General features: G+C 40.1%; 1 protein-coding gene across 1 annotated transcript in view; it reads left to right on the forward strand.

Moving 5' to 3' along the window:
* Window positions 1-16,435, forward strand: part of stk32c (serine/threonine kinase 32C) — a 96,548-nt gene that overhangs the window by 35,875 nt on the left and 44,238 nt on the right. Inside the window, exon 3 of the mRNA XM_030441328.1 lies at window positions 15,864-16,015. Within this exon, the coding sequence (XP_030297188.1) occupies window positions 15,864-16,015 (152 nt within the window). The remainder of the gene's footprint in view (window positions 1-15,863; window positions 16,016-16,435) is intronic.

A 16,435-nucleotide genomic window follows, 5' to 3' on the forward strand; every position in this document is an offset into this window, starting at 1 on the left:
GCATGTGTACTGTGCGAGAACAGAAAGCTCCACAGGAAATAGGGGGGCAGTGCTCGGTAAAATAATAAATCAATTTTGAAAGCCAAAGTGCTCATATATTTGACAGAGTAAATATATGCACATCAGTGTTGGTCCCACGGGGGTATGAAGGGTGAATTGAGTGATGTCCGCCTCAACAGGGAGTTCAGGGAATGAAAACTTCAAAGCTGTCAGACCCGTGAACTAAAATATCAAACTGCTGTGGTTAACAAGACAGAGATCAAGGTAGCAGGCAGGGTATCACTCATTGTAATGGTCAGTTCTATCCTTTCATTTAAAAAAAGAGATGCTTTAGTACATAATATAGGTCATGGCACCTTTGGTTATCAAACAGCATATGTGATCATATGGAACAAGATATCATATAACAGCCTCCATATTATATCACGACAATGAATATGTATCAGAGATTAGACCTTTTATGGAACATGCACTTACACCTCTAACACGTCAGTGATCCTAAAGAGAATCCACTGGAGATAAGCCCTCAGGCACTTTTGGGGCATCTTTTGTCTCCTTTACATTCTGTGATGCATGTAATCCTCATTATGCTGCCCCTTGTACTTTCCCACCTTCATGCATGAGTGTCTTCAAAGTCTTTAGTGTGTTTTGTATAAATTGGAGATAAGCACATATCCAAGGCAATCTTGCTTAGGGCATTTGGAATTTTTAGATCATTTGAATCGTGTGCATAATTTTTTTCTGTTGTTGTACTCATACAACAAAATATGTAGAAGTCTTTTTCCCTCACATGTCTGAATATTAAGCAATCAGAACAACTAACAGTTTCAATTGAATCTGTCATTTGTGGAATACTAGTAAAGACTCCAGTTGGATACACTGGATCAGTAACAGAGCCAATACTGACCTTAATGAACAGATTAGGTATCAGCCATAATATGACCGTTTTAGCCATGTAAAATAATCAACAGTTTGGATAACTGAATGATCCTTCCATGTAATTTTAAAGCCAAAATGCTGCAAATTCACTCGCTCTAGCTTCTGAAATTGGAGATTTTTTTGCTTTTTTTGGTCAATTATGACAGTTAACTGACAATTCATTGGTTTTGGACTCGTACCATGTCCTAATGGCAAGCAATGAATCTGAATATTGGATTGGATTGGATGCTCTCTGAACATGAATTGGTTAAATATTCTTTTATGTCATGTAAACAAACCACAGTTCTGTATTGCCTGAAAACACGAGAAAGAGATGGATGAGTTTGAGAAGGTAGCCTACATTCCTCCTTTGTACTTTTTAAACGAAAACACGTTTTAGATTTTTACATTTAAATATTTCTTTATAGGAATACTCAGAAGCTCCCTGGCAATCACCCTCCAGCCACTTGCCACCTTAGTAGGTTTTGAAGTATTGTATAGATAACTCCTCGTTTCAGCGTCTTGAGTCAACCATTCCTTGTCAATGAAGGGCTTTCCACGCGAGTGACAGGCATAAATAGAAGCACATTTCAACTCATAGTGGCCTGCTGTTCAATGCTGCATCGCTTGCAGCCAGTTTGGACATTTCAGTAGAGAGCAATGCAATCAAACAGATTTTTGTTATTGACATTTGCTTGTGTCTCAGTCAGTAAGGACATTGTGTCAGACATAACAGGACATTAGAGGACAATACTTTGTGCCCATTTTACATGTTGTGTATTTTTTTTTATTTCATTTGATTTTGTAGACAAAACAATACATTTTTGTCAAGGAAAGTATTGACAAATAAATTCATTTGAAAATGTACTGTTACATCAATACCCAGCCATGTCATCCATCAAGCATGGTTTCCAAACGGTGAGATTGGTACTCAATATTTGCAGATCAGAAAAGGTATTGTGAGAGAAAAAGTCAGTTGGTGCATCCCTACTATTAGTAGGTTTGAAGAGTGTAAACATGGAGCCATTGCTCAGACTGCTTTGGCTTTTCCCTTGGTGACACTGAATAATGTTCAATGATTTTCGGTAGAGGCTGCTTCAAAGACTCAAGCACTCTCCGGCTGTCAGAGGAATGTGTGTTTGTTGCGTGAGGCTCTGATATGCTTCCATTGTGTGTCGGCATATAATGCAACATAATGTTATTTGTACTTATCTGTACTTGAGATGATTCTCATACTTGTACAGAAAACACCTCCCTTTTTGCTCATGCACTACAAAGTATCACTTAGCTCAGACTAAGTCTGATCCATGACTGTGCTTATTATTGGTCATGCTTGCTGTAGTGCGTTCTGGAGCTGTGCAAATGGATGGCCAAGCTCAGTAAACACTTTCATTTCCTGCAGGCTGACAGCAGCCGCTGAGGAGCAGAAGACATCCAGTGGAATGAACCAAATGAAAAAGCAAATTATTCCTTCTTCTCCCTGGATGACATGTTCATCAGACCCTAAAAGTGTGTTTGCCTCACTTGCCTCCCTCAAAGCACTCTTGCCCAAATTCAGCATTGGCAAGAGTGTGTGTGTGTGTGTGTGTGTGTGTGTGTGTGTGTGCGCGCTCGCGCACATGCTCGCACACATGCATGTTTTCAGGTTATCCTTCACTCGCACAACTCTTTTTCAATCACTGCTCACCGATGATGAGCGTCTTACCATCGAACCGACAACAAACACAGACTGAAACTTAATCCGGGCGAATGATGGATGTCAGCACTTTATGTGCAGGATGATTTTTCCACTGAACTTAAGAGCAGAGACACAGGCTGCTCTAACTCTTTTCCACCTCCTCCCTCCCCTCAGGCAGTGGTCTTCTATCTGTTCGTGTTTCCCCATGTGTCTCTGTCAGAGGCTTCTGGCCGACTTGGCACTTACCTGACCTAGAAAACAGAAAATCTGCAGCTTCCTGTATGAGTCCACTAAATTTAACACTCAACCTTTTTCTTCTCTCTGCAAGCCCTGTTGTCCCAGGGGCTTTCAACCTTCTGACAACAATTGATAGGACTGCTAACTATAGCAGAAGAGTGGATGGGGGATGAGGGGTAAGACAGAAGGCGGATTGTAAAGGTAAACAACATGCAGCCATCCTTGGGATTTAACAGTGACACAGTTGTGCTTTGAAGCCCAACATGAAAGAGCTTTTTTTGTGACTGAGTGATGTGTTCAGCTAATAAGCATTTAATAGGTCCATGTGTTCAAGGTGCGCAGAACACTGAGATTAACCAGAAGGAGGCCTGGGTGGAGGGAGAAGTGCTGGAGACTGAGGCAGAGGTCTGTGATGCAGGACTATTTCTTTGCACATGAAAGATTTAGAGCACCGGAAAGAGACTCTGGGCTTTTATTTTTATTTTGTAGAGATTCAACTGCCCAGAGGCCGGGCTTGCAAGGACAGGGCGAGTGACTACTGTGCAGCTTGCTCTAAGACGATTCCCAGAGATATGATATCAACATACAACCTGATAATCCATGAAGGTGGCTGAGTCTGTCCCGAGACCTTGTGTCAACCTTTTTATCCTAACAACTGTCTTGTTGAGACTAATGATTTTATGATGGGTGGCTGATCTTTGAGTTTAGGACTGCAATCATCTCAAGACAATACAAATAACTTGTCATTTGAAGAACCTCTGAGCCTGTTAAAACAGTTGTACAATAGATCCATGGCACTGGTTGTATGTGGCAGTAAGCCTGTGTTACAAAAGATGACTTCATATATTTTGTTCAAGAATTGAAATTGTTGTCTGTGAGCTTCTGTAAAGCCTGCTCATTTTTATAATAGAAATTCTCAGTGTTTTAACAGTAAATAACCTTGATCCATATCTCAAACGGTGCTGTTTTGGGTCCTTGAGTGTTAGAGAATTGGGCTATTAGATTCCTTGAGGATTCCTTGAATTTGATGTTTATGTAGGTGCAGGAACCCTTCTGTAGTTTCAAAGATGTAAGCTTTTACCGGGTACAGTGGTCGGATCAAAGACACTATCAATATGCATTATGGGATGTGTAGGTTTTAATGTGTTTGGAGCTTGATGCATATTATGCATTTTAAAGGGCTGCACAGATTTTGACCATCTGTCTCTTGCAAGGCACCCAACTTTATGGAAGAGACTTTTTTTTCACTGCAGCCATACTGACATGAAATGGAATGTAAACACAGGTTTAATTAATGTCAACCCCTCCCACACCCAAAGCAGACGCACCTTCACCTAGCCTCCAATTGTACCCAGTGCACCACTGCATCTCTATACCTTTTTATGCACTCATGCTGCCTCTATGTGTATATCAGCTCACTTTGTATGATGTTAACAGCTAAATAGAATTCAGTCGTCATTCATTTTATTATTTACAGCTGTGCTTTTCCTACTGTAGTATGTCAAAAATATGTTCTTCGAGAAACTTCAACAGCATTTGCACTTTATCTTGATGAAGATGTACAACTCTTGATTTTTAGTTTACTTTTATGCTGATAAGGATCCTTTGACTAAACAAGGTAATTAATGCAGTCAGACAGCCTCTTATTTGCACTGCCATCTGTAAAATTTCAGAAAACGCGTGTACCCAATATTGAATTGATCCATCGGTTGGTGTTGGTACAATGCAGATATATTTTAGGGTATGACACAATAGTTTCAGAAGATATTTAAATGCAAATAAACTTTGAGATAAAAAGAATTCTTAGTCATAGGAATATGAAAACCAAACAGGGTTACAGAGAGTCAGATACACTGGAGCAGTTAGAAGGCTTTCACACTTCTTAATGCAGCTTTCAAGATTTGAAAAACAAAAAAAATTAACAATTTCATTATATTACAATAACCAAAAACACACAGATAATGGATTTTTTATTTCACCAGCTCTGTTTATAGACACCATAAATCATGTTGTAATGCTTTTATAATCACCATGAGCCCCAGGGGGTGCTGCTGACATGGTTTACAACCACCGTCATATCTTATGTTGAATTGCTATTTTGTGTCATGTCAGCGTCCTTCAACGGGACACTACACTCTGACCCGTTAACCCAAAAGGTCTTCTGCCTAACTATGAGATAAATGATAAATATATGAAAATGATCCTTAGGGCCATGAGTGAAATTGTAGTGGACGGTAGGATTTAATATCTCCTCTGTGATGGATGAAACACATTATTAAAGGTTAGTAATCATCTTCCTGGTTTCCTATTTTGAGCATAGTTCGAGGGGCTTGCCAGCAGGCCTGTCAGTCTTTCTCAGCTCTAATATCTTAAAACACCTCTCCTTTCATAAGTCTGGCACCATAATTCTAAAATGTTAGGTATCACTCAGTTAATAAAAGGGCATTCAAAGAGGACCACATCTTGAATTCAGCTTTTTAATACCACACAACTTATTTTGCATGAGAGCTATTGGTGCCTCAAGTCCAGCTAAAGTTTTAATGAAATTGGAGGAAAGGACCTCTTGGGTTTATTAAGCTAAAGATAAAAAATACCTACATGACCTAAAAGCCTTATCCTTTCACAATAAGTGTGCCTCTGTTGTACTGGTCACTTTCAGAAACAATTTCTGTTACCCCAACTAAATTTGATTCAATTGAGTCAAGTTGATGAATAATTGTTTTCTTCAATGCCCTGTGGAATCACTATCCAACGGCCTCCAAATTAACATCCTCCACCAGAAACCGGCGAAAAGGCTGAACTTTGAGCTGGACAGAAAATCTCAGTGGATTATATTATTAGTCTCATGATCTGCAGTAGATGGCTCTTACTAGCAGAGAGAGTCACAATGGAATGATTATTCCAGCACATTTAGGAAGACTCTAAAACGATGCTTTAAAACGATGAATTTAAAAAGCAGCCCAGTTTCCAGAATAAAATGTTGCAGTAAACATCTCTTCAAAGACAAATTTGTTTACATTTGTGTGTATGATAGGCCTATGTACTGTATTGGTATTTCCTCAAAACGTGTCATATAACATTCACATGCTTGACTATCAGGAGGTGAAGGGGATGGTAATGTAGTTGCAGGTGAAAAGGCCACGGTTCAACACTGGGTTTCAACATCTGCAACCATTTTTGAGGAGACCATTCGAGACAACTTCAAGATGTGTTTGAGGCTACAAAAAACAGATTTTTATGAAAACTTACCTAGACAAACCTCAAGTTGCAATTCCATTCCATTCCAACATTTCCAGAATTTGCAGTATTCAGTATATTGGGTTGAAAGGGGATTTTGTTGGGTTTTTTTCACTACTATAGCTCCTGTATTGCTACTTTTTTGCAGCAATATCAATTACAGCATCTTTGAATAATCCTAACCCTTCCCGTAGGCTGTATGCAATCTGCATGGTTTACCCTGAAGCCTCTGATGCTCTGTTGAATATTTAATACTGAATTATTAATGGATTACTGTAGCTTTCAAACCAGAGTTTACAAGTAGCTTCTCCCATCCAGCCATGAAAGACCCACCATTGTTATCCTGTAATTGCTGTTCGTATTGCCTCATTAGTGATCCTTAGAAGTTTTTAGAACATATGGGCGAATAACTGGTGGCTTTATTTAGAATAGTGGATGTTTTAATGTGCTGTTCAATCACAGGAACGTGTTTCGCTGCCTGCTAGACGCCCCTGGCTGACCCTATGGAGATTAACTCCAGGAAACAGCACGTCGTTATTAGCCCCGTTCTCCTTTCTTAGCACTGATTAAATAATGATTGTGCTGCAGAAAAACAAAGTTAGTTTCATGCATCAGAGCCCAAAACTATTAAAGCAAAGATCGCATGCAGAGGATATGATGCTGAGGAAGGTATCTTTGGGCGCCTGTCTTTGAAGATGAGACAGGTGCTCTCATCTGTAGCGTTCCTTCACGTGTGCTCCCTTTTCCTTTGGATTCTTCTACATCAAATGACTCTGCACTTCTTATACTGTCCTCAGAGAAATTGATAGGTCCAGCCTTTAGGTTTACCCTGTGTGTGTGTTAGTATGTGTGTGTGTCTGTCTGTATGCCTGTCTGACCACCTCTAAAATGCTCCCTTTAGTAGAGATAAACAGGTGCTTTGTGCAGCTGGTGGTCAGAGATTACAGCAAACGTTGTGACAGCATCTCACCCGGGGCCAGCTCTGTCGTCCTTCCTGCTGCTTTGAGACATGAAATCTGGAGCCAAGTCTAAACTCTGGACACAGCCCATGTGAATGGCCTTTTTTTCCCCTTCAATTGTATTTGCTCATTAACCGCAACACCATTCAAGTTCCCTGCTGCAAGGGACAAAAAAACGGTTTGACCGCTTCAGGGCTGAATTCATTGTCACCTGGACCATAACAGTGAGTTTTAATCATACACTATATGTAAATACAGCTGATGAAAACACTGGCATCCTATTAGTGCTCCTTGTCAAGCGATGCTCTATTTGAATTCAAATGATTGTGATAAACAAATAAATACATGTGAAAGCACAGTAAAGGATAAGTGTATGTTTTTGTTTTAGTCAATAAATCCCATTTGAAAACTAGCAGTAAATTGATCCCACTAAAAGTTGTTGTGTTTGTGTGTCCAAAGCCTGAATGTATTTCTCTGTGCCATAGACTAGACATAGATCATTAACTAATAAAAAAGAAACATCACTGTGCCACACTGCACTGGGTTAAATGTTCATACATAAACTGTGAACACAGGCACAGCTGTGTTTTTTGAGTATAATATTCCACATACACTGTCTTGCTGCTGTAAATACTCAGCATTAGTAGCCCAACAAATGTATTTCACTCATGTGTAAATAAGCTTTAAAACTACCATGCCCAGCTGTTCAACAGTGTTCAACAATAGGCTTTGTTGCTGAGAGCCACAGACAGGGTAGGGAAGTTGGAAACAACTGAGAGACTGACTAATGCATAAAGTGCCAGGGAAGAACTTCAGGAACAACTTGATTCAGACCACAAACTTTTATTAAAGTTCTTGTACAGGTAAATCGATTTGAAGTGTAATGGAAAGAGAATTGGTGAAGAGATCATGTTCATGAAGTACGTGACTGAAATGCACAGAATGTAATTTCTTCTACTCTCCAACAAAACAAAAGAAAAGACATTTGCTGAGTATTGTGTATGGTGGGCCTGACTGAAAGTAGAGCAACTCTCGTGGAGAGAGGCTGATGCAGAGTCAGATCTTCTGGAGTAATGAACATCAGGAGTCAGATTCTGCTTTGATCTGGTGCCGTTTACTAACGGGTGCAGAGGTCAGAGATAACTTGATACTCGCGTTTATCAATCCGACCATAGCAGCAATGACCTCCTTTGTCGGATGTTTATGTACTGTAATGTTCACACCTGCCTGTAGCTGGAGGGGAAATGTACTTTCCTTCATTAACTTAAGGTTACAGAGAGGAGAGAGGGCAAAAGTAGAGAGAAAACTGGAGTCTCTGGTGATCTCTGAGGTTGACCTGAATTCAAACTCACAGACATGCAAACCCTCAGTGTTTGATGTTGCTTGCGAGCTTTTTCGACATATGTACAGTAAAGTAATCTGGCTGTTTGAGATGAATAAACACAGAACAAACACACAACTTGTTTTGCTGGTGGTTAGCCAGCACACATTTCTGATAAAAAATTCAGCAAACCTCAGTTTCGTCTGAAGACTTCCTTCCTCAGTCAATGTCATGAGAGATATCCAACACGAGTAGGCAGGGACCCACACAGTCTGGATGAAGCAGATTGATTCTTGAGTATTAAACTATTAAAATATGATATCGAAAGGTTTTATGATTCCTGCCTATTGAGTGATAAATACTGTCTTATGTTCAAAAGAAATACTTTTTGAATTTGATTTGATGCCAAGCTTGAGCACCACGAGTTCCTTTTGTTGGATGAGTTGTGCTGGCTTGAGGCTAGAAAACCTAGAGCCTGGTCTGGTGAATGTGCCAATTTATTAACCTGCCGCTGCACCCAGATGCTCAGTCATCCATCCAGTGGAGAAACTTGGAACCATCCGCTAACCCGCCCTAGCTTCCACCCTGCCGGTTCGAATAACAAAATGACCTTTGTCTCCGACAAATATTCAAAGGCAATCTGAATAGCAGGTGTTCCTAAATTAGAATTTAACAATGAAAACCTTGCCAGAAGTGTAATGGTAGATTGGCTCATGCTGACCATTAGCATTTTGGAGATAATGTTACAGAATTAATTAGGGACGCTTTATTGTCCATTACTGCTTGGAGAGAATTGTTCTCAGAAGCTGTCACTGTCGACGCCTCAGTCCTGATACGGTACGCCACAGCAATAGCCGGAATCTTCCATCTCATCTGATTTCAATCTAGGTGAAAATGTCTCCATTCATATGCAAATATCTTGCAAAACATTCTGCCTCAGACCTCTCGCCTGAAAATTGGTACTTTTTTCTGCTCTATACTAAACTGAACTAATGCATTGAATTGCTAATATGCTCAATGAATATATGAATAAATCCTTTTCATAAGTCATCAGCCAACCGCCTCCTGAGGATTCTATAAGACGGGGCTGCTGGAAGATGACTGACAGCGTGATGTCTGATTGGTTAAGACGCTCTGGGTTTTTACAGTCTTCACAGCGGCCACGAACATTAGAGTTCTTGATAAAGAACGCGTGTATAACGCAGTGTTCTGTAAGAATAGCCTCATATCGCTGAGAATATGGTCAACGCAGAAAATTACATGATCAAGGAAACATGAATGTTTTCAAAATAAACATTAGTTTCCTCACCTGTTGACCTGCTGCTGCTCAGTTTACTGCCTCAATAATAATAATTTCTTTCTCTCTCTGCATCTGCTTTGTTTAGATTTAGTGCATTCAGTCTTCAACATCAGGCCATGTATGAAGCTGTGTTCATCTCAAAAATCCACAGTTAACAATTAGTTAACATGCCGTATCCCTAGCATGGGCAGGAATACCTCCAAAAAAATAGAAAGTTGCAGTTGCTATAGGGTGGACAGCTTCGTGAGCTGATGAAGGGATATATTTTTGTGGACCAATAAGCTGATGGACTAACGGAAGAACATAGAGAAATTAAAAGTAAAGGGAAAGGGAGGGGACATTTTTGTGCACTCACTGACAAAGACAGTTATAGAGTTGCTGGTTGACTTGTTGAATGGGATCTTGGCAGGATTTCTCACAATAATTATACGGACAGACAGACAGATAAGGTGAAACCAATACTAGCTTCACTAGAGTGGACGGGAATCATTGGAACTTCGTTACAGTGATCTGCAACATGAAACAGATGTCCCCCTTGTTCTGGCATCCTTGTTGTTATGACAGTCATTTTTTAACACAGCCTTCATTTTGATCTCAACCACATAGCTGTAAAGTTTTGTGACTGGATCCTGCTCAGCTGCAATGCTGCAAAATACTCAAAATGGCTTCCGTGGTAGTTCCCGCTGCCAGTGGTATCTCCAGGAACACATTTTGCCACGACACACACACTCATGCTCACAAACTGAAAACATTACCTGCCCGCTGTGTTTTGCAAGAGGGGCATCAGCCAGAAATGAACAAAGGGGCCAGCAGCTTGAGCCTCAAGAGCCACCATACACTACAGATCCTGCATTTGAATGAAACCACATGAAAAATTCAAAGGATAAGACAGAAGGAAGCTCACATCCTAAAGGAAGCTAAATGAGAATATGCATACATGTGTATATACTTAACATTATTGTTAACATTTTCTAAATCCGACCATAAAATCGAAGATTTATTTTCTTTTAAGTTGCATTACGCTCACGTAGTAGTGGAATTATGAGCTAGGGCCATTTTTTAAAACACTCTCCTCAGTAGTGCTTTCCAGTGAACGGATCACATCTCTTAGAAAATTGTGTTCTGTGGCAATAAGAGAAAATAAATGTGATGTCCACTGAGTGCTGTAATACGAGTGCAGCTATGATTTCCAAATAAGGGTCTAGTTTTCATCTGTCACCCACAGGCCTCACATAAAATAATTCCTCTTAAGGAGGTTCCCACACATCATGACTGTTTCTCGATGTACACGATGTCCCTTGTGATTGGTATGCTGGTTGCATTTAAGAGACTTTCTTTTGCCATGTGCTATTAGAAAACGTTACTACTCTTGCTCCCAGCAGAGCTTCAAAAAAGTCCCCAAATAAGTCTCAAGACACAGAAATGCCAGTGTCTCTAAAAATCTACTGTTTTTTTCTTCCCAGATGATGCAGACATTGTAAATTGCTTGAACTGACAGATGCAAATGTGTGGATGACTACTTGGATGACTGTTTGCAGGATTTGAAGGAGTTTATTTAGACTACCTTCTAGCACAGTGCAGATGGTACAGACTGGCCTGGCTAAGAGCAAAAAAGAAACTGGGTCTGTGTTAAGCTCAGCAAGAAGGGGAGGGCCTGGAGCTGTGTGTTATCATGCTGAGGGCTAAAAAGAAGTCCACAAAGTGGTACGGGGTATGGTTGAACTGATAGGGAGGCTTGAAATTAAATAGGAGGATTTCAAATTTAAACTCGCAATAAGCAATATTTTCTGCATATATTTGACATTTTTAAATTGAAAACTGTCGAACATACAAGTTTGGCTTTTCTCCCAGAGTTGTATCTTTTCTATATAGGGATGAAGGAAATCCCCTGTATCAGTAGTTAAACCATTTAAAGTGAAATTAGTTAATTAATTGATTGCTTTGCACCTGCAAGACCAAAAGTATAAGATGGATTAAACAGTGTGTCTATCTCCTAATTTAAGATGCAATCGATAACATGTCCAGATAACTAGCTTTCTACCAACAGCGAGTGGTAAGTGAGCACTCCAATGTCAAGCAGCATATAATTCATTAGCTTGTAGGCTTATAGATGGCCTTACATTGTTGTAGCACCCCCACTGTGTAGTATTTAGCCACTATGAGGAAGCCTGTCCTAGATGCCATCAGAGTTTAGGCGTTTGCAGCTCTGTTCTAATTTTTACTTCCAGTTTAGCGCCTGGCTAACTTGAATGGGGATAAAATAATTTGGTCGTGCGGCTCTTCTAGACATTCCATTGGGGGCTTTAGTTCGTCGAGGCGGCCAGCCGTCTTCTTCGAAGAGGAAGAGTTCTGGTCAAGCCAACTGCGTTGAATACTTCTCCTCTTCGTTAGTTTTCCCGGCAGATTAAAAACCACACCGCCATGCACTGTAGCAGAGTATATTACATCTTGCTATTCACTCACTATTTACTTCAACAGTATTCCTATGAAAATAACTTTTAGAATTGCACGCTACCAGCGAGCATTTAGCTAATGTTACACAGACAAAAAGCTCACTCTTTTCTGCTCATGTGTTGAATCATTTCCATTAATTCAGTCATCAGTCCACAGTTGCTACATTGAGCTCGGGCTGCCATTTCATCTGTTCATGAAATACTGGCTACTCATGGCGCCAAGAGTGTGCTTTGCTTTCCCGAGAGTGTGGTGCTCCGAATAACCGAACAGTATTTTCCAACAGCACTAAATTTACTTTGTAAGTTTAACTTAGTGCTAGTGTGCTCTGGCGCTCAGACTATTTACAAAGACACCCTTAAAGTATAAAATCTACAGTTATCATTGCATAGCTTATACAAACTCTCTCCTTCAGTATAATCTGACTCTTTATGAAGGAGGAGGAAGGAGTTTGATGAATTTCATCTCTGAGATGATAAGCTAATGAAAGCGACAGAAGCAGGGGGAATCTGGTCTTGGTGAAGATCCAGACGGAGGAAACACGAGAGAGTCGTCTCAGACCTGGCACTCAGATGAGCTCTGTGCTTGAGGGGGAACCATGAGCACAGTTAAATAGATGGTGTTTTACACAGTAATAGATTTCCTCCTGTCACCAGACAAAATGTCTATTTTAACACCTCATTTACTCTGCTGTTCAGTCTTAAAACTCGTTTTTTCCCTCAAATTCAATGAAGTGAAAAGAATCCACCAGTGTAATGGGAAATCTATGTTTCTAAAGCACTTTCAGATCTCTTAATCTCTATTACTTGTTTGTTATGCAGAGGTCATTTAAATATGTCCAACAGCTTGGACGTAACTCATTTCAAGACTGTATTTCCATATTCCTGTTTATCCGTGCATTTTGTCTCTCTTGTGTCAGACTTCAAGACTAAGCAAATGAAAGAATGAGTAGTTGAGATGGGTGTTTTTTGCGGTGCATCAGGGCCAGAGTGCTGTGTAAAACAGCCATCTGTCTGGCTCTAACTGTAATGAGGAGACCTCTGTCCTGGTGGACAATTCAGTCCAGCTAAGACCTTCTGTCTATAACAGTAAAAAGCAGGGGGCTGTTTAACTTTTAGTGCTTCACAGGATGGTCAAATGCTGCAGTCGGGGGATTTAGGGGAACACAAAACAGCTGTTTTGTTCCTTCGACATTGAATGATGATTTGAATTTTCTGTCTTTAATGAAGGTTTCACATTCACTGTGCCCCCGTTGCACACAAGAAACCAGGTACACTTGAAGAAATTGAGTTAAGAAGGAAAAACAGAGAGTGCTTTTGCATGCAGGTGGCTGGTAATCAGATTCCACTCCGAACCCCTACCGCAGCTTTGGACCAAGGTTTGAATATTTTAAGTGTATTACAAGGATGAGTAATGATGTTTCCTTCTGCACTGCTGCCACCACTATACTGTTTCTGTCTCAAGTCTTTGTCACGCACTCTTGTAATGAATAAAAAACAAGACAAAGATATCAGCAGGTCTCTGTTAGAAATCTAGCTGAGTTAACCAGATTTCTCCTCATCCTTTTCCACAACCTTTGCACATAATATTATTGAAATAAGGTTAAAGATATAAAGGATAAACAATATTTTTGTGCATCTTGTTGCATTTTAAGCTACTGCAAATGCATGTTTTCCCTCTGGCCCACTTAAGCATTTCACTGACAGTGTTGAGCGTTGGTGGCAGCCCTTCTAAACAGTCATGCAAATTAGATCTTACCACCCCGTGGAGTCTGCTGTGAAGCCATATTAATAAAGATACAATACAATACACTCATGCCATAAATTGAATGCTGCAAGAGATATTTGTTGCTGTGATTCTTCATCTTCATACTGACCATAACACAGTGCCTTGGTTGAGATATTTGGCTTTTAGGATCGTCTTTGGAATATCCAAAAACGATCCTTTACTGCTTTAACTTCATGTTATCATCCACTGATTAAAAGTGCATAAGTTTCTAGTCTTAAGGTATTACAATGAAAACCCCAAAATGAGTCACGACAGACAAGCCACTTCAGTTCCTTTTTTGTCTGCGAGGCAGGATTTGCAGCAGACACATGATCTGTTTAATGACCGTGGTTTCACAGTGATGTTACTGTAATAACTTTGACCTCCCTCGAGTCCCATCCTGCCCCTGACCTTTCACAGCCACTTCCTGACAAAACCGCAAAACTCGGAATAAATAAATAATGAGGTGATTTGTTTGGAAGTGGTTTCCGCCGCAAACTTCTGCGTTTGGAAATGAAGTTCATTAGAGTTGCTCGGCGCGTCAGCACTTTATGCATTGGTATAGGGCAGCGGTCCTCAATAGGCGGCCCCCGAACTGTTATTTCTTCATCATGTGTTTTGGTTGGGTCAGCACGTGTACACCGGGACTTGTCTCCATGCCAACGATACAGAGACAGCTGGGTCACTCACCGCTGCGATCGCAACTTTTAACTTTCACTTTCGTTTTCGGAGCAGTTCGCGCATTCACATTTTGCCGGTGGCAAGAGATTGAAATGGCGTTTTCCAAGTAAACTGCTATAACAAGGTGGACAGTGAGAATCAGCAACTCATAGAAGTAGGAACTTAGAATTTGCATTCATTCTTCCTCCAACCAGAACAAAACCCACGGATCTGACGGTGCTGCAATATCACACACTTAAGTTGTTTAACAGGTATTAGCAAGTCTCATCATGTATTCTCACAACAAGTGTAACGGATGGGGACTCTCTCCCGTCAAACACCCTTTTACTCACGGTGCCAAAATTTGTATCATCCTTGTTAAAACTCAACACCATTTAATCACAGAACAAATGACGTGTATTAACCCACAACCATCTTATATATCATCTTATTCACAAAGATATTCACGAACCATAATTACACCAACATCGACAGAATACCCAAGAGTCATTGCGCCACAGTCCACAAGGGGGGTTACAATATGCCAAGAGAAGCTGTGATGAAGATTTCCAATTTGAAACGGCGTTATGAGACGAAGCATAGGAATTTTGAAGAGACATTTCCTCAAAATTCAGAGATGAGCACAACACCAATAAATGCACTGAAATCGTCATATCAAGCTGCAAGCAGGATTCTTGTCACATCTATGTCACAATGAAATAAAATAATGCATGACTGAAGTGATGGACACAATGTTTGAAGGCAAACAAAAAGAGGAAATATTCAACTATGTATTTTAATTTATGTTAAAATGGAAATTACATTTTTTTTTTTAGTTCGTATTTTGTTGTTTAGAATGAAAAGGACATTTTGTTTTGAATATTACAGTATTATTGCATGTGGCCTGACCGACCTCAATACATGGACCTTTGAGTCATTGAAAAAAATCTTTGTGGCCCTTTAAGATTTGTATTTGAGTACCCCTGGTATAGGGCATCCATCTCCACCATCGCTTTAATCAACAGACGAAAGATGCCGCTGGCTATTTTGAAAACATATTTGATTCACAAAGCAGCGTGGCTGCATTTGTGGAGCTGAAACCTGGCTTCAAGACCTTGACAGTGATGCAGTTGATTTCTCTTTGAAAAGCCATTTAGTCATTAGATCAGTGTTTTCATTTATGCATGTTGGTTATCTAGAAATTTACATGCAGATTTTATATGCAGACTGTGCAAATATATGTTAATATTGTACTAATATGCTTAATTTTGTCTTTCTTGATTTCTTTCTCATCCTCTCTCCTCTTTCTCTCTGTTCTCCCTTTGTGTGCTGCAGGTATGCATCGTGCAAAAGAGGGACACCGAGAAGATGTATGCCATGAAGTACATGAACAAACAGCAGTGCATAGAGAGAGATGAGGTCCGAAACGTCTTTAGAGAGCTTGAGATCCTACAGGAAATTGAACATGTTTTTTTAGTAAATCTCTGGTGACTATCCTGTTTTTACACTTTCAATGTTGTCTGCACTGCCTGTGTCAGTCGCCTGCTTTGTCTGTCTGTGCATTTTGTGTATTTACTTAAGAGATTCTCAATAGAGAGTTGCATGCTCACTCCAAAATCTGTCGCAGCCTTAAAATAGATGTACTCTTTGTGAATATTATGTTCCTAGTGTTGCATGCGCTTCACTTTCTGCATTTGGCACTTAGTCGGAAAAAAGTTTTGTTGGTTTCATTAAGGCTCGAAACTAAATTTCCTCCACAGTATTAACTGAAGAAACAGTTAACAGTGTGGAGATATTTTAGGATATTAATTTTGACTCTGAGCCCATGAAGCACACATTTGATAATTACTGTGGTTTGAAATGACCTTACTCTTCCCTCGAGTCTGATATGTGGGTGAATGGAGGCT

The sequence above is a fragment of the Sparus aurata genome, chromosome 15, assembly GCF_900880675.1.
Source record: "Sparus aurata chromosome 15, fSpaAur1.1, whole genome shotgun sequence".
In the NCBI taxonomy this organism is placed as follows: Eukaryota; Metazoa; Chordata; class Actinopteri; order Spariformes; family Sparidae; genus Sparus; species Sparus aurata.